The sequence below is a fragment of the Sceloporus occidentalis genome, unplaced genomic scaffold, assembly GCF_023333645.1.
Source record: "Sceloporus occidentalis isolate IW3139 unplaced genomic scaffold, rSceOcc1.0.p SCAF_18, whole genome shotgun sequence".
In the NCBI taxonomy this organism is placed as follows: domain Eukaryota; kingdom Metazoa; phylum Chordata; class Lepidosauria; order Squamata; family Phrynosomatidae; genus Sceloporus; species Sceloporus occidentalis.
In genome coordinates this window covers 14,436,636-14,460,022 of record NW_028316998.1, presented here as the reverse complement: position 1 = coordinate 14,460,022, position 23,387 = coordinate 14,436,636, and the positions used below count along the sequence as shown (strand labels likewise).

The 23,387-nt window shown below is 39.9% G+C and overlaps 1 protein-coding gene across 1 annotated transcript; it reads right to left on the bottom strand.

Moving 5' to 3' along the window:
- Positions 1-5,295: 5,295 nt before the first annotated feature.
- On the bottom strand, positions 5,296-22,417 carry LOC149302686 (N-acetyllactosaminide beta-1,6-N-acetylglucosaminyl-transferase-like). The gene is made up of 4 exons (XM_089482310.1): positions 22,383-22,417; positions 18,598-19,445; positions 7,588-7,677; positions 5,296-5,486 (listed from the first exon to the last, which is right to left on the bottom strand). The coding sequence occupies exons 1-4, from the start codon at positions 22,415-22,417 to the stop codon at positions 5,296-5,298; spliced, it is 1,164 nt and encodes a 387-aa protein (XP_089338436.1).
- Between the last annotated feature and the right edge of the window lie 970 nt (positions 22,418-23,387).

The window sequence follows — 23,387 nt, the reverse complement described above, 5'->3', positions numbered from 1 at the left end:
AAAAAATGGCAAAGCTTATTTAGTACATAACTGCCCCTAAAAATGTATATATGAGAAAATATTACAGTGGTGACGAGGATCAGCTAATGGCTGTTTGTGGCCATTGCTTTACATCTTATCTGTGAGATAATTGGGATAATAATATTAATCTGAATTTCATAAGATATAAAGTTCAATATATAACAGATAAAGTACAGCAAGGCCATGTCATTGATAGAATCTATGCTAGAGTTTGACCTTGAAACCGACAGCTATGTTTTGTGGACTGAATGTTTTGGGCTGCTCCTAATGATGGTAGAAGAAAAAAAAAATAGCGCCAGTTTTGTTCTGGTGGGCAGTCGAGGCTATGCAAAGTAGTTTGCAATGTTTTTAGAGACATAACAATTTTAAATAAATACATTTTAAATTTAACATTGCCTTGGAAATAACTTTAAGTAATTAACATCTCCTAATATATCTATGAGACGTACTTCAAGAGGCGTAGAAGCAAACACACAAGTCCACCAATCTAGATGCTAGAAAAGTAAAAAACCACCGCTCCATCTATCAACCATCCAGCTAGAGATATGGGGAATATCATCATGATGCAGGAAAACCCAGCTTCAAGAAGATAAAATGTCACATTTTTGGGAAAACTTGGCATTTGAAGTAACTATGTAAAACATCAACAAACAAATATATATCAAGGAATATCACTCTGATAATCCAGTCCAGGGGCACTCTGTGTCATGATGATTATTTGCTACATTTTGTATATAACACAGATTTGAAGGTGGCAACTGGCCACATTTCGAATCAGTGGAACATGCAGCATTGCTAAAATTACATGGCATTACCGATAAGCAAACACAACCTTATCACTTAGGCACAAATGACTAGGCTATAAAATGTGATTAATTGCACACTGTACCCTTACATATCAGTGATATGCAGTAATCTGCATAACATTTCAGATTTGCTAAAACATAGGTCATAAAGGAGTGTTGCCAAACCAATTTAAGACAATACAGCACTTAGAGCACTTAAAAAAGTGATTCATTTTGGGTCCACCTGTACAATGGCAGCAAACCTTGGGCCATGGTTCATATTTCCTAAGCAGAAATAGATATTTACCTTACTGGGAGAAAAGCAATAAAAGGATTTGTCATATAGAATAAATGTAGCCAGAGCCAATAGACATCATTTTGACAAAGACATTAAGGAAGGTGTGGGAAATACCAAAACAAGTCCACCATCCATTTCATCAGAAGACCACCCATACTGAAAATCCTTAGGATGTAAAGTATGTCTTAGTGGTTGTTTCAACATCTTTTTTTTTTTAGGAAGCATTAGTGCATAATATGGTTGTTAAGGGGTTATAAGCATATATCTCAGATAACATTTATATATGTGACGGGATGCCCTGTACCCCGACTGAGTACTCCTGGCCAAACGTTGCTTCCTCCTGCCGGGACACCAACGATTAACCCCTTCAGTGCCAGACAGAACCGGTGTTGTAGAGAGAAGGGGAGGGGCGTCGCTGCACCGGAGCTGCGTTGGCACTGTGGCTAGCCGAAGCTTAGCTACAAAGTGTGGCTATTGTCCTAAAAAAGTCATAGCAGCCCACCCCAAGCAGACAAAACAGGGGTATTTAAACAGTACATGGGGTAATTTACTCACAATAGACACAACAAGCCACACACAGTTCTCCATCATGTCCATCAGTAGGGGTCGCTATTGTAGTCTGTGGGGAGGATGGTAAACACGGGCGCTTCCCTGACTTCTGGCTAAAACCTGCTTGATGCATAATATAAAGCCTACCAAATATGCATGAGCATGCTGCAAATACAGTGTATTGGCTGTCCAGGGTATACAAAAAACAAAAACTCTCTACGCTTCTCACCCTAATAAAGCTGGCAACTAATATATAAACATAATATAAATGAGAGGTTTTGGATATATGAATTGGCCAAAGCATAATTAAGCTCACCCTCCATGTGAAGGCACACTCTCAAGAGGGTGAGAACCTACTCTCACCTCCTACATAGTGGGCATACAAAGCAGTTTATACTAGACTTGTGCATTCGTATTCGGGCGAACATGAAAATGAACATGAAGGGTGCGTTTTCGTTGTTCAGCCCGAATACCGAACATACGAACATACGAACATGGCGGCTGCAAAACGTATATGAAGACGAAGACACACAACATGTCTTCGTCTTCGTTTACTAATCTCTCTGGTCCCTTCCCCATCTAGCCTACCTTATCTACGAAGCATCGCAGGGGTTACCAGGAGCGGAAATCCGTAGCTTCACCATCAGGATTGGTTGATGCCAGAGGAGGCCCCTGCAGGCGACCAATAGACTCACTCGCACAGCCCTTTAACTCCTGACGGAGAAGCTACGGATAACTCCCAAAATGCAGGAACCCCAAATCTGTCCAAGCTTCATAGTCTTTAGAGTCTCTTGTACTTTAGGAAATGTGGCACTTTGTACCAGGGCCCATAGTCTGTAGGAAGGAGGATGGCACTTAGTCCCCTCCAGGAGCTCATCGCATGGAGGCTTCCGTGACAATATATATTGCTTAGCCTGCCACTTCATCAAAGTACACCAGATTACTGTGGGGCCTTTCTAATGCCAGCATGGCAAAGTTCCAGGACAGAGTAACTGAATAATATATAAAAATGTCTAAGGCTTAATTGTAGACAAAACAAATATTTAATCTGCCTGTGAATAGTTTCACAAATATCCACCTGTTATTAGAAACCACAGAATTATTAAGCAAAGTAAAGAATGGACCAAGGTTATGTAAAACTTTATGGCAGAAGCTACATAAAATTCAAAACTTAAGTTAAAAAAATTAAGTAGACATTTAACATTTTGTATAGGCTGGCGATGAAAATTATGAAGCAAAACCCCCAAAAAACATACAAGAAAACATTGTTATGTTCTTATGAGACAGTGTTGTATCACTTGCTTCCTGTTTGGTGAAACGTATTACAATTGCAAAAATTACACACAGAAGTTACAATTATTGAGAGATTTGTCAAAGGCATTAAAGAGACATTAATTCTGTATAATAATAAGATAATATTGTTAATGACTATTTTGAGTTTATTTAGGATTGCCATCTTTTCACAAAAAATTCCAGCCAGGCTATGATTCCCATATTGTTTTAACAACATAGTCAATTTTAATTGGTGGATTAACCTTAGATTTTTATATACAATTGGACAGACATTGCTTTTATTAACAATGTTTACTAAACAGCTCAATGGAAGGAGGAACGCCTATTTAGTACAATGAGAGTCAATAAGGTATACAATTGTGGAACACTGTAAAATATCAACCCGGTTCTTTGTTTCCTTACAGTTGTTTCTAATGCCCTTGTCACAATGTAATACAGGTTTATTTGTGCGTATATAATTTGCTTAGCCAAATAGAAGGCAAAGAGTTTCAGGGCTGCGCCTACTTTCATTTAAAACAACAGATGCTGATAAATCCCCCCTTGGTAGAGGATAAAAGGTTTTACTAGTTTTGGTGAATAAGCCTTATAGCATTTTGCCTTCTGGTGTTTACCTAAAGTCAGCTCTTTTTTGTTTGTTTTTCAGGAGATAAAACTACTGCCAATTGCATGATCCCTTTAAATCACAATCCTCTGATGCTTCCCAGAACAACCACCTTTTCAACAGCTTCCTCTTTTGTTGTTTATCTATCGTTGGCTGACCTGAGTCACCAATATGTCCACTCCCGGTGTGTGTCACCGGCCTGGCTCGCCTATTCCTAGCATATGTATTATCTACCTTATAGTATAAGATACCAAGAACACGTCTAATTAACTACGGTCCTAGGAATGTGATCTATAAAGCAGATCATTTATTTTCCCCAAATCTTACATTTTACATCTCTGTACAATAAAATAGTCATAGACCTCTTCCTTTAATCATTAACCTTGTGTAATCTCGCGGAGATCATATCATGTTGGAAGAAGCTCTGATTAATGATTTGGAGAATTTAAATAGCCTGTGGAAGATTTTTTATTCACATTCATTAAACACTAAACTTCCTTACAAGCCTGCCATTTTAATCATTGGAGCTTCACTTAACAAGATACACAAATTAGTTAATAAAATTAAAAATGAGCATTAATATTAGAAAAATTTATTATCACATTAAAAATATAAAAGGAAATACCAAAAAGTGTATTAATATATATATACTTTAATTCCCACTTAATCAAGACAAAATAACAAGACGTATATATATGGTGGATAGTATAGTGGTGCTATTTTGCCCTAAAAAACGGAGTGCTTTCGACCAAAGTCGAGACATTTTGTGTGACGTCCCCTCCCGACTGGAGGATCAACAGAGACGACGTCTCCAAAAGTGCCATTATTTATTAACTTCACTTTAAAAAAATATAGTTTTCTCAATCAGCCTAGCAAGTAAAATCGGTATTCTTGAACTTGTATCAGCAACCTTTGGAAAGTCTCCGCCAACACCCATGTGTGATTTTTTATGCATGAAAAACAAGACACATAAAATATACTCCATTTTATTATATATATTGTTATTACAGACACACAAATGAAAAGTAATAGAAGAGGCCATGCAGCACTACAGACTATGCCAATACATCAAACACGGGATGATTGTAACAACAAAACTGAAAAGTGTACTAGGGCCACATAATATCATAAAGATAGAAACTGAAAATTTGTTAGTTACTAAGCCCAGTCGTTTTGGGACAATGAATTATGTTCCCTGCACTCTCACACTCTCATTCTCTGACACTCTCATTCTCTCTCACAATCAATGAAAATAATACCAGAGGAAGGATTCCTGGGACATCACAGCGTATGGAAATGATAGGAGGATAAACACATATTCTCAAATGCTAAACTTCTAGAATCACAATGAAAAAAAGAATTCCGAACTCAAACACTTGGCACAGCTATCAAAAAATACCACAAGCCATGGATCAATGGCTCCTAAAATTAGCACCAATGGCTCCAATGTGTTTTAAAATTTTATTTGGAAGTCTGTAGACATACTTTTTGTTCCTTGAAAACCAGGTTCTATACAACATTTTTCCTTACCCCTACAGAAGCTTTTCAAGAGCTGGGATGGCAGACAGCAATGTGTTAGAACATGGCAAACAGCTGTTTTACCGAAAAGTAATCTCCTCCTTATAAAATCTTTGCATGTTATAAAAAATACAATACAGCTAATAAAGATAGTTTATTTTTTAAATATTTAAATTGATTTAATAACGATTCTTTTTCAAGATGATCTATTTCAAGTATGCATCAGACAATCATAATAACCAATGAGACTGCAATGTAGTTGTACTTTGTTTCAAAGCACGATAGCGTAATTTTAGTTCCAGACACTCCACTGTAGGGGGATAGCGCTTCAACTCAAATTTGTTGGCAAATATACTTTCTGACTTGAGTAACCATGGTAAATCTCCTACTCCATAAACACAAACACCTCTGACATAATGGCCTAAGGAAAAAAACACAAGAGAACAAAATTAAGATGTTTTCAATAAGTTAATTACATATGTCAAAGGGAAATTGAAAGCAGCTTATTATAACTATTATTTTTAAAGCGTCTTTCTTTCACCTATTAAAGTGATACGATGAAGAATTCATATCAAAGAACTTGGTAAGTGTTTTAATATACATTCTTCAAAGTTTAAAAATAAATCCATAAAATCACTTAACTCTTAGAAGAAGCTGCAGTACAATGCCAGGGAAAGCTCCCCTTGAAGTCAATGCAATTGCTTTTTGGGCATGCACCTGGGTGATCTCATTAGCGTCCCCTTGACCCTTGCTGAGCCAGCACTAGACGTGACTGGCAGCAAGTATTTCATTGGGCACCAGTAGCAGGAGATTTGTTTGGCAGAACCAATATCCTGCAAGCGTAGGAGCTGGGAAAGCGGTAAATGCACATGGGGCGATTCTGCAGAATACCTCCATGTGTACGCAAGGGGGAAACCACACAAAAATGTAAACAAACTACTCAGCTATCATATACATTAACGTGCATATGATGGTGTGGATGTCCTTTTAATGTTTTACGTTTATTAAAGTATAATAAAATTCACAATCAGCTAATGCAAGACACAGAAAGTGTTTTACAACTTTCTGCTGGATCTCACAGCAGGATTTCTGCATAGTCTTCAATGAAGGATAGCGGGAAAGAATGTAATTAAACATAAACTGCACTTTATATGCATTTGGTGATGGCAGTAAAAGATATTAATCTGGGTACATTTAATAAGCACACTGGATATTTGTTTTCAGTTTGGAAATCAATTATAGTTTTAACTTGTGATCTTAGGTTTGTGATTGAGAAATGTGCCCATCAATAAAGATAATGTACTTTCATTACTGACATATCATGCTAAGATACAGTATGTGTTATACCATCAGCTTCAAGCACCATGGAGAAAAGGTATCCTAATTATCCTTACTTGGGTAGTCATGCTTCATGGTAATAAAATGTTATTCATAAATTCTGCAGTATACAGTTAAACAATTAATCCAAACCTCAATATCATAGAAAATAAAAAACTTTTCTGAGTTGAGCTCTAGAACCTTATTTACTTTTGGTGAAACCCTACAGATTTCATATTAGTACTTCCTTTGCGTTATCTAATAGATATGTTAAAATAAATCTTTTTAACTATACATGTGTTTATCACATGTATAGTTACTTTCTGACATTATTGATCACTTTATTAATTCTTTTTTTATTGTACTGGGACATATAGATATGGGATGGAGAAAATGGAGAGCAGGGCAGGCCAAAGCTCCATACCCTCCTAGTGGAAAGTAGGGGCCAGATTTTGCGACAAGATGTCTGCAGGATTCATTGTAGGATTCTATGAGGCTTGCATGAGACACAGGTGCTGGACATTTGAGGGGAGAGACTGTTGAGGGGAGATGATATTCCCTTCTGCTCCCAGTTTTAAGAGAAGCCCCCAAATGAATCCAAGGGTGGCATTACCTAACTGGACTCATGTGTGCTGTATAGGGGAGGTTTCCAGAGCCTGGCTTAGCTGGCTCTGATGCCGAAGTTAGTGAATAGTTGTGCTGTTTAGCCGATTTTGAAGCTAGGTTTTTATTTTATAATTTTGATTTGGGCTGTTTTTGTGCACTTGTATATGAAACTCAGTTTGCTTGGAGTATGTTGTTCCTGAGACTCATTGCCCCAAAAAAGGCCGTACTTATGATCCTTGCAAACTAAATTTGTGGCCCTCGGCTAAATATATTCATTCAGACTGTGGGGACTATGAAACATTTTTACACATTTTAAAAGGGGAAAAGAATTTGTTTCCCTCCAACAGGAGTGGTATGATGCTATGTCCGAATTCTTTTCCGGTAAAATAATTGCTCTAGATTTCGAAAAAATTAATAATATAAAATACCAGTTTCAAAGTGGCTGTGCATCTATGTCAGACCAGTACAAAATGTGGCTGAAACTTTAGAGGCATTTGTAATAGTTACTTTAGCCCCACAATATCTTGTTCACCTGACATTATCATGTATCCTGTTATCTACGACTTTCAGAAAGGAACAAAACAATGAAAGCATATTACCGTGGCAACCATCATGAGTCGTGTCATCACTCCATTTTATTGCCCTTAGATCACCTTCCCACTTAGCTTCTGGCATGGATGCTGGAAAATCTGTTTGAATTGTAAAAAAAGATATTATGTTAGAGATAAAAACACCTCCAACGGCCACAAACCAGATCATTTGTTCAAAATTGCAGTGTGTACGTGCTTTAATTTTCATCATGCATGCTTCTTGGATGATTGCACCGTGATGAAGATCACTACAAATATGTAGTAAGTACTGAATAACATATGTACTGTGACAAACCCTGTAGCATGAGGGCCATACATGTCACATTTAGGGGTCCTAAGCACAGTCCTCTAGGGCAATCACAGAGTCGGGAACACCAGCTTGTTGCAAAACAGCGCTTTATTTTAACGCAAATCCCAAAACCAAATTATAAAAAGAAACACCTAGCTCCCAATTGGAGCCCTCTCTAACTGTACGAGGCTGGCCCAGACTGACCAGCCTAATCTCCCACTAACTTGACCTCCCCGCCAGACCCAGCTAAGCCAGGCTCTGGATCTGGAAAACCTCCCCCAGACAGCACACACAGGTCCAGGCAGGTATTGCCTCACGGATGGTCTTCTTCAGGGCCTCTCCTTGCCCTGGGAGTTCAGGGAAACTTTCTCTTCCTCCAACAGTCTCTCTGAGTATCAGGCTCCAGGGGTTTTTAATGCCCAGCACCTGTGCCTGATGCCAGCCCCATAGGAATCCCGGATCCTGCAGACTTCTAGCCTCCTGGAAAAGCTGGCATGGAATTTCCACAGAATGAGGGAACGGAGCATTGGCCCACCCTGCTCTCCAATTGCTCCACCCCAGGGACCCATATGTATATGTAGCAGCTGTACCCAGATGCCATGCCAATCAACTCCCTGGGGTTCACAGTCTCACAGTACCCAGCTTACTCTGGTTGAACAAGCTATTTTTTTCATACAGCATGGCCCATGGTGTTAATTGTACACATTAGGAACAACATAAGTGAGTGACTATCCAACATCGAGTGTAGCCCTTGGAACTTTATCATACTAATTTTGCATAGGAACCAATCCCTTTCTGTTTTACAAGGACATGAATATGTAGATATCTGGAATATTTGTACAACAAAAGTTCCAGATATGGGTGTTATACACTTGGTAGGGTGTTACCTGAAAGAAGTATTTACCAACAGGAGTCATGTGGAACTAAACTTGAAAGTGCTTCAAATATAGCAATATTGCAGGATATTCTTGCTCAGTAATACTTACTTATAACCCAATTACAAGGTGAAATATAAGTTAAAATGGGAAAAGGTGGATGAATGATTACACTTTTACATTTTTGGAACAGCACTATGCCAATTTTCTCTTGGTCCACAAGGAAAATCTGCTCAAACTTAAAAAGTTGTTGTTAGGAGCCCTCCCAGATGCAATGATTTGACGGATCGTCCTGTGCCCCAGACTGGACACATCCGCCTGTCAGCTCCTTCCCTCTCCCAGTAAGCAGACACGATGTGGCTGTCTGAAGAAAGCAGTCACAGACCAGCACTTCTCTCAATCATGAGACAGGACTTCATGCTTTGAGGTTAAAACAGAACTCTCTTTATTACAAACACACAGAACTTATATACAATCTCCATTCACTGTGCACCGAACCCAACCCCCAATCCTATCACCCACATCCCATCACAAATCCCATCAGCCACATACCCTCACAAATCCCATCAGCCACATCCCTTCACAAATCCCATCGGTATACAGGGGATGTATCAGGTGAGGGGATTAAGGGATACAATGGGTTTCCCCCACCTGTGTTATCCCCCCTGTAGTGCGGGTGCCGTCCGGGCAGACAGGGCTGTGCTGGCTGATTAAGAGCCCCAGCCAGATTATAGGATCGTCTCTTTGAAGGCTGGAGCTGCAGCCACATTCAAACAAGGTACACATAAATATAATAATAATAACAGTGAAGATCAGACATGGTTCTTCACAAATGCCCTATCTTCGTCTAACATGCTTTGCAAGGGCTCAATAACAAGAAGCAACTTCTAGAAAGAATATTATTTTGCCACTTTCTTTCTTAAAGTAAAATTATTTTAAACAGATTACTGATCAATCCAAGCAATTACCCCCCAAATTAAATTCAAACAAAAAAGCTGTGTGATTATTGTTAAGAGTATTAAAACATGACTTTTAGTTAATTATTTTAAAACGATAACGATTTCGCAATCAGGGTTGTTTCAGGTACTTAACAAATAAATCTAAAATATGCACAGTAATCCAAATGTAACACCTAATGTATCCAAATACTAAAAGTGCCTCGTTGATACTAAGTAGACAATTCTTATACAAGAAAGAATCCTTTCTATTTAGTTTATAATAATTTCACCCTCTAATAGGATACCAATAGATGTAACATGAAAATACACCTGTAGCACACCTTAAAAAAATGGTGTGCAAAAAAATGGGCTAATTAAGTTTTTACCTTTAAGAATTATTTGCAAGCACCTATCACTATTAGTGAAATTCTTTCTCTGCCAGAGAGTTCATTGTCCTGCCAAAAAAGCTTGCTATCATAAATGGTGCACCAAAACTATAAATAGTGCCTAACCCACTGATTAGATAGTTACATACCCCCAGTAACTATTAGTTGTTTGTAACAACCATAGAACTGTAGACTTAGTCCCTAGATAAGCCTTTTTTTGTGGTTATTTGGATTTTTGGCATATATTTATGTTTTTCCCCATTTCATCGGGGCTTGTGGATGGGAGCCAGTGGATTTTAAATATGGCAATTTAATCAGAATTCGGTTTCTTCTTGGAAAAAAAGTTCTGAGTCACACTTACGGACAGACAAAGTATCCATACAAGAAGACCAGTTAGAGTTTATAAAGTTAATATTAATATCATTGCCATGCAGTGTTGATTTTAACCAAGATCCTGCCCAGCTGACTACATGATTGTTTTTAGGGATAGTCTGGTAAATGAATGTATTTAAATTACATCTATGTGTTTGCCTGGAAGTTTGGATAGATATGGAACTAGTGTCCCATTAAGCGAAGTACCCAGCGGGATCACATAACACACATTATATGACTCTGCAGTAGTGTACCAGTTTTAGTTTTTTTTGGGCTGGTTGCTGCCTACAGGGTTTTTCACATGTATAGCATGATTGCACTACCCACAATGCATGCTAGTGTTACAGTGGGCAACATCTGCCACTTATTAATAAGACGGGGAAAGCGATAGGCTGTATTTCCTGTGAGCACGCTGCTTCTGAGTACGGCTGGCCTGTTGACAACTGACCACCGGGCCGGTCCAAAATTCATCAAAAATGTCCAGTGCGACCCACTTGCAGAGGCAGGTTCACATAACATGATGTAATCTCACCATTTTTGGCTTCAAAAGCCTAAATAATCTTTACACATTTTTTTTTTTTTTTGTAAAGTGGCACAAAAAAGCTGGTTTGCACATTTAACTTTTTTTGCACATCAGACACAAACCCAAACATTGCAGATGTTTAAAGCAAGATAGCTTCATTGTGTGACTGTGGTTAGAACCTGGAGGGAACCTACTCAGAGGTGGGGTTGGTGCAGGACTATCCACCTAGGTTACCCATTTGGCCACCTTTGTGATGTGTTGCAAGAGTGCAGAACTTTTGGATTTAGGGTTGTATTTGAATGCTCTACTTTACTACATCACAAGGTGGCCATGCGAGAGCAGTGTTAGAGGTCTGTGCTACAAAAGCACAGACCTTGGCTGTTTTCCCGGTTCAGTGGCCCAATTCTCAATGGTGTGAGGGCATTAGGGTGACCACATTGGCTATGTTTTCCAGGACACATATCATTTTTACACATTGCTGACCAGCCTAGATAAAATGCTGCCCTGCAGTACGGGTGATGTATAGACTCATGGAAGGAACCAACTAGTCAGATATGCATCCCCAATACTGCAGGGCAGTATTTTATCTGTGCTGGTGGCATCAATACAGGGGGGCAGCTGATGCCATTACATAAATCAATACTAATGGGAAGGGAAGGCTGTGGGCATTTGATTATCGGTTTCATGGCACTTTACTTACTGTAGAAATAAATTCAACTATTGAATTTTTACTTATCCAGAGATAAAACTCCTTTCTGAATTTGTAGTCACTTCAGAGGACAAAAGCCTGTCCTGGTGTGTGTGTGTGTGTGTTTGGATGTCGGCGTATTAGAGCCTATCCTGGTGTGTATGTGTTTGGGTGTCTATGTGTCAGAGCCTGTCCTGGTGTGTGTGTGTTTGGGTGTCGGTGTGGCAGAGCCTGTCCTGATGTGTGATTATTTTTTTTAGTGTACTGATGTACTCCCAATCCCATCACATAAGATTCTATCCTATATTATCTGCCTAGCATCATTCCTGGGAACTTCTGAGCTCCGGAGCCTTCCCTTGAAGGACGCGGCCAGAACTGCCCATTGATGTCAGTCCTGTTGTCACCAGTGGGCGGTCCCATGCATGCATGATACCCTTGCATTGTCTGCACATATGCATTATGCATGTTTCAGCATCTGTGTTTCATACTTGAGATGATTCCTTTTCTGATGAGCAGGGCCGAGATTAGAGTCATTGATTTGATGGGTGCAAAGCAGTTTTGGTGCCCCATGTGGATGGGGCTATATTGCTAACCCCCTCCCCTATAACAGACCCATTTTCCATGGTGACAACTCAAATTCTCAAGAGCCCCCAACTTCACCATGTAACATGTCACTCACTTTCCACAGTGCCAGCCTTGCCCCAGAACGGCTTGTCAGTGCCATCATTGGCCCCAAGCAACTTACCGGTGCCATATTTGATTTCCAAACTTACCATCTTTGTCCCCAGCTTGTCAGTGCCATCTTTGTGCCAAGCTTGTCAGTCCCATTGTTACCCTCCAAACAGCATTCCACTAAATGCAACAGTGACATCCTGCAATCTGACTTTAAATATGTCACCAAGTGAAAGGGGCAAACCCGTGGGTAGATCCTTTGCACCCGAGGCAAGAACAGATAATTGTGCCCCCCAACATTTCTTTGCAGAGGTTGTTTTGAGAAGTAGAAAAATAAATAGCAAGGAAATTCATGATATTAGAACTGCAGAGAGTTGGAAAAAAGTTTTGACACTGAAGATGGTACAGCATAACTCCCATTAATATATACTGAGCCTGACAAGTGGTGCCATATAAATTGCCCCAGCACCCTGGTTGACCTACATAGCAGGCATAGATCACAGGTCACACACCCAAAGGCCAGTCCTGGCACGCAGATTGCATCCAAAGGACTTGCTCAGCACCCAAGTTACATCCACGTGACTTTCCCAGCATCCAGGTTACACACATAGGACTTGCCCCGCACCCACATTTCCCTCATAGGATTTGACCAGCACCAAGATTGCACTCATAGGACTAGCCCAGCACCCAGATTGCACTCATTAGACTTACCGCAGAACTCAGAATGCACTCATAGGACTTGTCCAGCACCCAGATTGTACAAATAGAACTTGCCCCAGCACCCAGATTGCACTCATAGGACTGCCCGTAGCACCCAGATTCCACTTATAGGACATGCCGAGCATCCAGGTTGCACTCATAGGACTTGGCCAGCATCTAGATTGCACACATAGGACTTGACCATCATCAGATTGCATACATGGGACTTGTCCCAGCACCCAGATTGCGCACACAGGACTTGACTAACACCCAGATTGTACAAATAGGACTTGACCAGCAACCAGATTGCACATTTGGGACCTGTCACCTTTCTTTTCCCTCCTCATTGTCTCCCCATGTATGCTTCTCTTACCCCCCCTTTTTCTCAATATCTATCTCTCCCTTTTCTCATGATACCCCTTTTTTCAGCATTTACCTTGCTGAAGTCTTGTGGTGGGACCGCGAGGTACTGTGACCGAGACAGGACTTCTCCGCTCCCTGCCACCTGGGAGCTCTGCACCCAGGGCCGGACTGGGACTGAAAAGCAGCCCTGGAAACATTTGGAGAGCAGCCCCATATAGTTTATCTCGCGATTGAGCTCTTATACCCACGCAGCCCTTATACATACCCGAGTCACACTATTTGCCGTACAAATAACTATAAAACATTCTTTTTATCATATTATTTGTATTAAAATACCAGAAAGCAAAACTGTTAAAAGGCCCTAATAAATGAAATATATTACACATAATGGAATCAAAACATTTACTACTGCAAACATTTTTAGATTGAGACATTTTTTGTTTTTATTTCCTTTTATTTGCCAACCTGCCAACAGCCCCTTCTACCCCCTTTTTATTTTCTTTTGCACAGAGCCCCATGTCAAGGAGCTTTCAATTACTTAAGTTAATAGAACCTGATTAAGTTAGTAGAATCTGATGTCTTTTCGTATTGCAGGGTACATCCAGAAAATAAACACAGCTCAATTCTGGTGGAGTGCCAGACATCTGCCCCAGGCTCGCCACTCTGCCCCCTTTTAACTCCCTATATGCCCCTCTGCCTCCAGAAATGCCTTATACCCCCTATATGCCACTCTGCCATATAGGGGGGTTAAAAGGCATTTACAGAGGCAGAGTGGCATATATGGGGTTAAAAGGCATACCATGGGGCACTCCAGAAAAGCCTTATACCCTCCTATATGTCACTCTGCCCCATGATATGCATTTTAACCTCCTATATGCCACTTTGCCTCCAGAAATGCCTTGTAGCCCCTATATGCCACTCTGACTCCAGAAATGCCTTATACCCCTATATGCCACTCTGGCATTTAGGGGGTTAAAAGGCATATCATGGAACAGAGTGGCATATAGGGGTATAAGGCATTTCTGGAAGGAGAGTGGCATATAAGGGGCATAAGGCATATCAGGGAGGCAGAGTGGCATATGGGGGGCATAAGGCTTTTATATAAAAAAATATTATACAGTTTGTTTAAAAAAATACATTTGTTTATTTACCTTCTACTTCTTCCACTTTGGGGCTTTTTCATCCTGGCCTCCGTCCTCTGGTAGCTGCAGGCCGCCGTTTTCTATGTTGACAGGATGTCAGTGACAGGACATCCGGTGCTCCAGCAGTCTGAGTGTGAGGGGGCGGAGCTTTCACCCCTCACGCTCCTCCCATCACTATGCGGGCCATCAGATTAATGGAAATTTAATCGAAACGGCCGATGCGTGCTGACACCGGCCGGAGCTACTTTAATTCTTTTTTTTTTTAAATTGAATATGCCGGATCGGCTTGCCATATACAGTAAAATAAAAAAAGTATTAAAGTAGCTCCGGCCGGCGGTGTCAGCACGCATCGGCCGTTTCGATAAAATTTCCATTAATCTGATGGCCGCATAGTGATGGGAGCGACATGAGGGGTGAAAGGTCCGTGCGAGGGGGCGGGGCTTTCACCCCTCACGCTGCTCCCATCAGTAGGCGGCCATCGTACACAGCCGCTGAGTGCTGATGCCGCCGGCCGGCGCTGCTTTAATACTTTAATAAAAAAAGAATTGAAGTAGCGCCAGCCGTTTAGATCAGATTTCGGGCAGCCGCCCGGCCTACGAATCTGCCGGCCCACCGGGAAATTTCCCGGTATCCCGGTGGGCCAGTCCGGCCCTGTCTGCACCCCCTGCTCCTGCCTCGGTGCAACACTGCTGAGATTAAAGCTTCCTTCTGATGAGCCATGCACATCATGTTTGTGCAAACATCACTGTACAGCAGAATGGTGTACCACTACTTCTAATACAACTAAACTTTCCTGCATATAATTTGTACTGATATAGTAGTTTTTCTACACCAGTATACGAACAGTTCTATCATTAATTTTTCTTGTTTTCCCAGATTGTGCCTTGATTTTCACAGGTTCCCCATAAAGGCATTTTGGACAATTGAAAATGCAAGAAGGATTTAATATCCTTCCTCTGCTTTGTAGTGGAGAATATGAAAGCCTAATAATAATAGTAGCTGCACATTAAAATTTGTGGAATGATGTTTAGTTTAGGTCTGTTTGCTCCAGAAGCTGTTTTTACTTCTTTTAACCTACAAATCACTAACCATGATGAGGGTGCCCAAAGTTTTGCACAAAATTGTAACTGAACTGATTAATTAAAAATACTTTACCCATTCTATCAATCTATCTATTTACACACATACAGCGATCAGCCATAACATTATGACCACTGACAGGTGAAGTGAATAACTGATAATTTTGTTATCATGGCATCTGTCAGTGGGTGGGATATATTAAGCAGCAAGTGAACATTTTGTCCTCAAACTTGGTGTATTAGGAACAGGAAACGTGGGCAAACGTAAGGATCTGAGCAACTTTGACAAGGGCCAAATTATGACGGCTAGATGGCTGGGTCACAGCATCTCTGAAACTGCAGCTCTTGTGGGGTGTTCCCGTCTGCAGTGTTCAGTACAAGTGGTCCAAGGAAGGAAAAGTGGTGAACTGGCGACAGCGTCATGGGTGGCCAAGGCTCATGGATACACGGGGGAGGGAGAAGCCTGACCTGTGTTGTCAAATCCAACAGACAAGCCACTGTAGCTCAAATTGCTTAACAAAATTAATGCTGGTTCTGATAGAAAGGTGTCAGAACACACAGTGCACTGCAGTTTGTTGTGTATGAGGCTGTGTAGCCACAGACCAGTCAGGTTACCCATGCTGACCTCTGTCTGCTGCCGAAAGCTCCTAGAATGGGCACGTGAGCATAAGAACTGGCCCATGGAGCAATGGAAGACAGTGGCTTGGTCTGAGGAATCATGTTTTCCTTTTCATCATGTGGATGGCCGGGTGCATGTGCATTGCTTACCTGGAGAACACATAGCACCAGGATGCATCCATGGAGGCCTCACATCGTAACTTACAGGACTTAAAGGATCTTCTGCTAGCATCTTGGTGCCACATACCACAGCACACCTTCTGAGATCAATGCCTCGACAGGTCAGGGCTGTTTTGGCAGCAAAAGGGGGACCAACACAATATTAGGCAGGTGGTCATATGTTATGGCTGATCGGTGTATATGTCTAGTGCACCTACTTCTGAGGGCTACGATTCACATCACAATCATCATCACTCTGGGTGAGTTACAGTCCACAGTGGGTCATTGGTTAATTTCTTTTTTTTTTAACAATAAAAAATGCATTTATGTAACCCCTTCCGTACTTGTACTGCATTTTCCCTTGAAGACCACAGTTTTATTTAAATATTTTAATTCCGTGCTCATGATTCGCTTCAAAGCGATCACATGCATGGAATTGAGGGGGAGTGGCTGCTACGGATCGCTGGGGACACCCAGCGGTCAGTAACAGCCGCCCCTTTGCGAACCCATCGTCCATAGCGATCATCGATGACGTACTTGGTACGTCCCGGTTTGTGGGTGATACCCAACCAGGAAGTACCAGGTACGTCCCCGGTACGGAAGGGGTTAAAGAAATCTGTTTTTATTTATTTTTGTTTTACTTTTTTATTGGGGAGGGGTTTTTAGAGTGGGTGTAGTTGTGACATCAAAATCATTGATTCCTGCATGTTAGCAGGAATAGATTAACAGTACGCGCTCCCTTTTACTTTCTTCTATTCCCATGGGTTACCATGGTAGCAAGCAGCCATAATAGACTCCCTGCCCCATGGACCGTCTGCTGTCTAATGGTAGCGTTTTAACTTTAATTTATTGTTTATTTATAGTTCATATGCTTTTTCAGAGGAAGCCCCTACTTTCAAAAAAGGCTTTTGCTTTAAACTGGAAATGCAAGGCTTTTATTGTGTGAACAATTAACTAGGTGACACTTAAACTGGAAGTTTGGCAGCCCTCCAACACTACAGAAGAGGGATTCTCCACGATTGCAAAAAAAAAAAGAGGGAACCCCACTACTCTACCGAATGAGACATGGGTCCACTTTGCCAAACAGATATCACATACATGAACGGTCCTGAAAGTGTTAAAACATAGTGATATATAATGTTTGTTTAGTGTTTAGAACTGTAAAATGAATTTGGGAAAGTAATGTATGACTCCTACACAGTGTCAACCAGAACCTGCCAAAGTTAGTTTTGGCCTTAAAAAGTATTTTAAAAAAATAATGATATTTGTCTATATCCATGGAGGTTGATACACACAGAACTGCATAATATGTATTATACATTGTTAATAGATATTGTAACATTGTTTGCAGGAAATGTGCAACTATATTTACTTATACACAAGCTAACAAACACCTTATATATTCAGATTTGCTACACTTGCTTATTAAATATAACAATCAGGGGACTTTCTAAATGAGCTGACCCTGGGCTGTACACTTTGTTAAAGGAGCTTGTTTCCTCTGAAACCTTAGTGTTTTTTAGTGTCCAGTGTGACTAGTTTTTCTACTGCATTACATGAGTGCTGTGTACTTTTTTCTGACTTTGAGCTGACACTGAAATTCTTGAAATATTAACCCTTTAATAGCCCATTGTGAAGAGTCTATGTAGTAACCAAATGTGTTAACGAAATGACTTTAACTAACGATCCACCTAATTGAGTCACCCCCATTTAATCAGCCATATCAACCATAACAGACTGATAGCACAAACACTAGTTAGGATACTTAGATACTATCAGAATGCAAAAAAAACAGAATGTTGCAGAATCTTGTAATACCTTTTTTATTGGACTAACAGTATTTAAAATAATAGACGAGCTTTCGGGAGTCCTCCCTTTATCAAGTCAAAAGCATTTCTGACCAAGCAAGTGAAAAACACAGTTTTAAAACTGACCAGTACATGTTCTGATACAGGGTTAAAACAGGGGTTAAAACAACACGGTAGAGAATTTGCAGACAAAAAACTAAGAGGGTCGTAAATAGTAAATAGTGGCATATACTTATACCTTAGATACTATCAGATCAATAAAAAGTATGAATGATTTTGCTCTTGACTGTGTGAGATTTGCTCTTTCACCCTGAGACCCTGAGATTACAGCAAACATTCTGAGGCTCAGGGTCAAACCCAGTTCCCAGGTATGAGTATAACTATTACATTGAATCATAGTAAACATACCTGGAATTCTATTTAATGTCACCCAGTAATGCTCATCTGGACTGTAGGTGTCCATGGACCATTTTAGCAGATCAGTGGCTCTCTGATCCTCAAGGATGAACTTTGTAAATTCCCTTGTGAGGGCAACATATGCTGAACCAAAAAAGATGGTCATGTTGTGAGGTGGAGGAGGTTTTAACACATTGGTCCTTCGAACAAATGAATGAACAATATCCTCACGATGAACATATTTGGTCCTTGGTATGGCATGATCTGGGGGCAGCACCCCAGGGGTAATGTTTTTTCCTTTAAATTTTTTTAGATGTTGTATAATTTCCTTGTTCGTCTTTAAAGGGAAATCCTGTCCACAGGTGTTGATAACATATTTCCATGGCACATCTGATTCCACAAGGTCCTTCATACAGTTTCTATCAGCCAGGAGCCTGGATATACCAGCATAAACCACAGGCTCCATTCTGGATGCGAGGAAAGCATTGGGGAAACAGTCCAGTAATCTTCCAACAGCGGTCAAAAATTCTGCACTTGCTTTCTCATCAACATGGATACAATATATATTCTGGGGCATGTGGATCGCTCTAAATAGCCTCTCAAATGTGTTAAATTCTTTATGTAAAACCATTATATAGGCTAGTGGAAAAGCAGCTTCTTCTTCTGAAAGAGGAGATGTGATATAGTGGTTTTGTGTTAGGTATTCCTGACATGTGTTTCTTTTAGGCGACATTTGCAGTGGGCTTCCCCAAACAAAAGATTTTTTCTTCTTCACCAATGCTTCACAGGCAGCATCTAATAGCATTATCTCCGGAGAATGCTTAAATCTGTTTGAGCTTTGTTGGTCATGAATCCGACTGCTTATGCAAAAAAACAAAAAGCACAATAGCCAGCCCAAGCAAACAGAAAAAAAATAATTTGGGAATTTTCATTCTATTCCGTGTGAACTATGGACAGTCTCCAGCAGGTTTTTCCGAAACACCTCTTTTATTTTTTTTACTGTGCATTCCAGATGGTTGGTCATTGGCTTCAATCTTTATGCATGAAAAAGGATGTTTATCGCTGCATTTTGCGTGTGGCTGTTTCCTCTGTTACCTTCGTCTGAACTGTACTCAGCCTGCTGTCGTAGAGCGTCTACTTACATATGAATGCAGCTTCTCTCTGATTGGTGGGAGAAAAATAATTGATTAACACATTCTTTTCTTCTTATTCAGAACAATATCAGATTTCAAACCAAGTCTAATCTGTTCCTCCTATAAATTGTTCATTGTTTCCTGAATAGAATGTAATAGGAATATCAGTTTCAATTCCAAATAGAAGCGTACAATACTTTTACTCAGTTAAATTCCATTCTCTTACATTTGTAATTCTCACTTATAAATATGCTTCTTTGGACATGTTTATTAATTAATTATTTTTTTCTATGTATTGTACAGACATGGTGTTATATATGTATATAAGGGACATATTCTATGGCCATGCATGTACTGGTTAAATCAGGATAATTTCACCTGGCAAATTTTGGTATATAGGTCACTTTTGTGGTCATGTCTCCTCTTTTCCCAAATTAAATATTTCTGTATCAAAAACAGAACATATTTTATTATAAAGACTATTTAAAAATGTACAGCAAAGAAGTGTCAGAAACTCTGAAACAAAAAAATACACTTGCCTGGTCCCCAATGAACTTTGGACCCACTTTTAACCAGGCAGTAAGTAACCTCTCTTCTTCACTCCATGTTTTTATATGGGTTTAAGAATTTTACCCTTTGGGGACATAATGCCTACCTGTCCTCTCTTTCCCACTAGTCTATATCCAATGAAGAGGGTGCTTAAGAATAACAAGAAAACCTACAGAAAGGGAATCAGAGGGAGTCAGCCTTGGTCTCCCCTAATCACCGCCCCTTGGGAAGACATATAGTTGAAAAGAAATGAAGTACCTGATCCACACTTAATGGCAGCAGATTGTAAAATGGCTGGTTAAGTGGCTTTATGTTTGATATAATAAATATATAATATATTTTCCAACTTTTTTACTAGGAGGGAAACTTTGCAAGCCAATTGTTCGGAGAATGTAATTCATAAGACAAGTTTATACAAGTTCTAGACACTGATATCATCAACTTACAGTAACTTACAGTAACTTAAGTCACATTGGTCCAGTTAACCCTCAACCCAACTGTCAAGTCAACTTTTTAATAAATAGGTACTGTTGGGGTTTATTAAATAGAATAATTATTTATAGGGGGGTATAACTGTACTATGTTCTTAAAGTTACCACTTCATCAATAGATACATAAAAATGTACACAAATGAATGATATCTAGATATACACATATATTTATGTATAAACATAATTACTGTCTGTATTTAGCTAATACACAACATGCATGGCCAAATTATAGCTACCTGGTTGATGTTCTCTATAGAGTTGTTTCTTCTACTTACTGTCGCTCCTCACTTTCACCTGCCCTTGCTTGTTCTTCCTATACTCCTCAGTTTCCCCCCCTTCCTTCATTTCGTGAGCAGTGGAAGGGTAAATCAATCTCCCCCTTCCCTGCTAATGAGGATTAGATCATGTAAAAGGCAAAATCACCAAGGACACCAGTGTAACGGTGGAGTTTAAAATAAAATAAATACATCTTCGGACACAAAAATAATCCATCTTTGCTTGTTGGTACCTAATCAGGATAGACGATTGTGTATTAAGCTTTACTGAACAAGACCTGTGTCACTCATATTTTTATCTGGTGTGATTGCCACCAAAAAGCGTGTTGTCCTGGCTGATCCCCTAAAAATGCTCAAATGAACTAATAGCTAAAGCATGGAACACCAAAGCCCTATGGGTTATTGTGGCCAATCACAGGTTTTTGGCTGCTAATCTCCAAAACGCCTCCTGAGAAACCTCACACAAAAATATGCTAGGCAGATCAATTTGGTTTAGCATTTCATGTAACTGATCTGGGGAACTACACCATCTATTGTATCATGAAATGTATTTGTCCATATTTTCATTCTCATGACATCATTCTAGTACCATCTATCTTAACATTCTGTTGAATCCTCAAATACTGATGAGTCTTTAATTGGAATTAGAAGTGTGTTTAGAACATGTGGTTACTGCTGAGTCCACCTTGGGCCGCTTCTAAATGAATAGTATCATTATATTTATCTTCTACTTATATAGCGCCAACAAATTATGCAGTGCTTCTTACAATACAAATTCAAACAGTTTGACAAAACAAGAACTGACAGACTAGGGCATACCGATACATTAGGTAAAGAGCACCATGGTCACAATCTTACAGTCTAGAGGAGATGGGATATAGAAAACACACGCTATAAACAGTGGAGGATCAAAGTCAGGTGGGGCAACACTGCAATTATGGAGTCTATCGCCCCTTTCTCCTCTCTCCTTTTTTTCTTTCTCTCCTCTCTCTCTCATCCATTTCCTCTCCCTTCTCTCTCTCTCCCCCTATTCTCTCTCTTCTGTCTATAATGTTTTTATATAAACCCATAGACAGTCACAGCACAATTCACCCTGGGACAGTATCCCTGCACAAGAATCATATTTTAGGGGCATGAAGGTATCTACAAACAAAACCAGGGGGCATCATGCAAAACAAGTTGAAAGTTACTCAGCTAACTGAATGTCCACACATAACCATTATTCACCAGATAAGACCGTATAAAAATAAATCTTTACATTTGTCATTGAAGCAGCTTCTATCCTCATGCTGTAGTGGTAGACAAAAAAAACACACAAAGGCATAATGCACATATATAAATACACATACCTGCCATAAACATAGTTTTCAGTAGACTTGCGCATTCGTCTTCGGGCGAACATGTAAACGAGCACAAACAGACCGTTTTTTTTTTTTGTGCCGAAGACGCGCCGAAGAGAATACAGTGCCGGCAAAACGTAGGAGAAGACGAAGACTCACAACCACGAAGAATCGAAGATTCTTTGTGATCGTCTTCGTTTTTGCTGCGCAGCTGCCAGAATTTCAAACAGGAGTGAGCTGATCCTCGTCTCTCCAATCAGCTCACTCTTGTGACGTCACGCTAAGGGTCTCGTCCAATGCCTGTGCTGCTGTTTTTTTAATTCTGAAGGCGCCTTTATAAGACCAGAGCTTGCCTGAGAGATCCATTCATTTTTCGCTGTGACTGCTTTGGCAACACTGCTGTGCTGCATCCGAGCGTTACAGAGAGATTGTTCTGTTCTGTGTGAGACTGGTAAGCCTCAGCCTGCCATTTCTCACAGTGTACTTCATCCTCACTTCAGTTCTACTGAATTAATATTTAATAATAATAATTTCATTAATTTAATATTTTTTATTTAATTTGTCATCAACTGTGTAGTGCTGTTGAGTTGACAGTGCACTCAGTGCCTCACTGGCACTGGGGTGCCCTTGCCCTGGGCTGGCACTAGTACCTACTGCCTGTCCTGCTTAAATAAATTAAATAATAGAATTTATAAATAATTTAATAGAATATATTATTAATAATTGAATACATATAAAATTATATATATATTTGTCAGTTATATATACTATAGTTAGTATAGTATTAGTAATAGTATACTAGTGTAGAGTGTACTGTAGACATTCTACTAGTGTCTAATCTAAAATCATTAATATCAATAATTCTATAATTCTTATCTTAATACCGTATTTGCTCGATTATAAGACGAGGTTTTTTTCAGAGCAAATGCTCTGAAAAATACCCCTCGTCTTCTAATCGGGGTCGTCTTCTAATCAGACCTCAAATAGAGGTCTGATTATGAGACTAAGATCCAG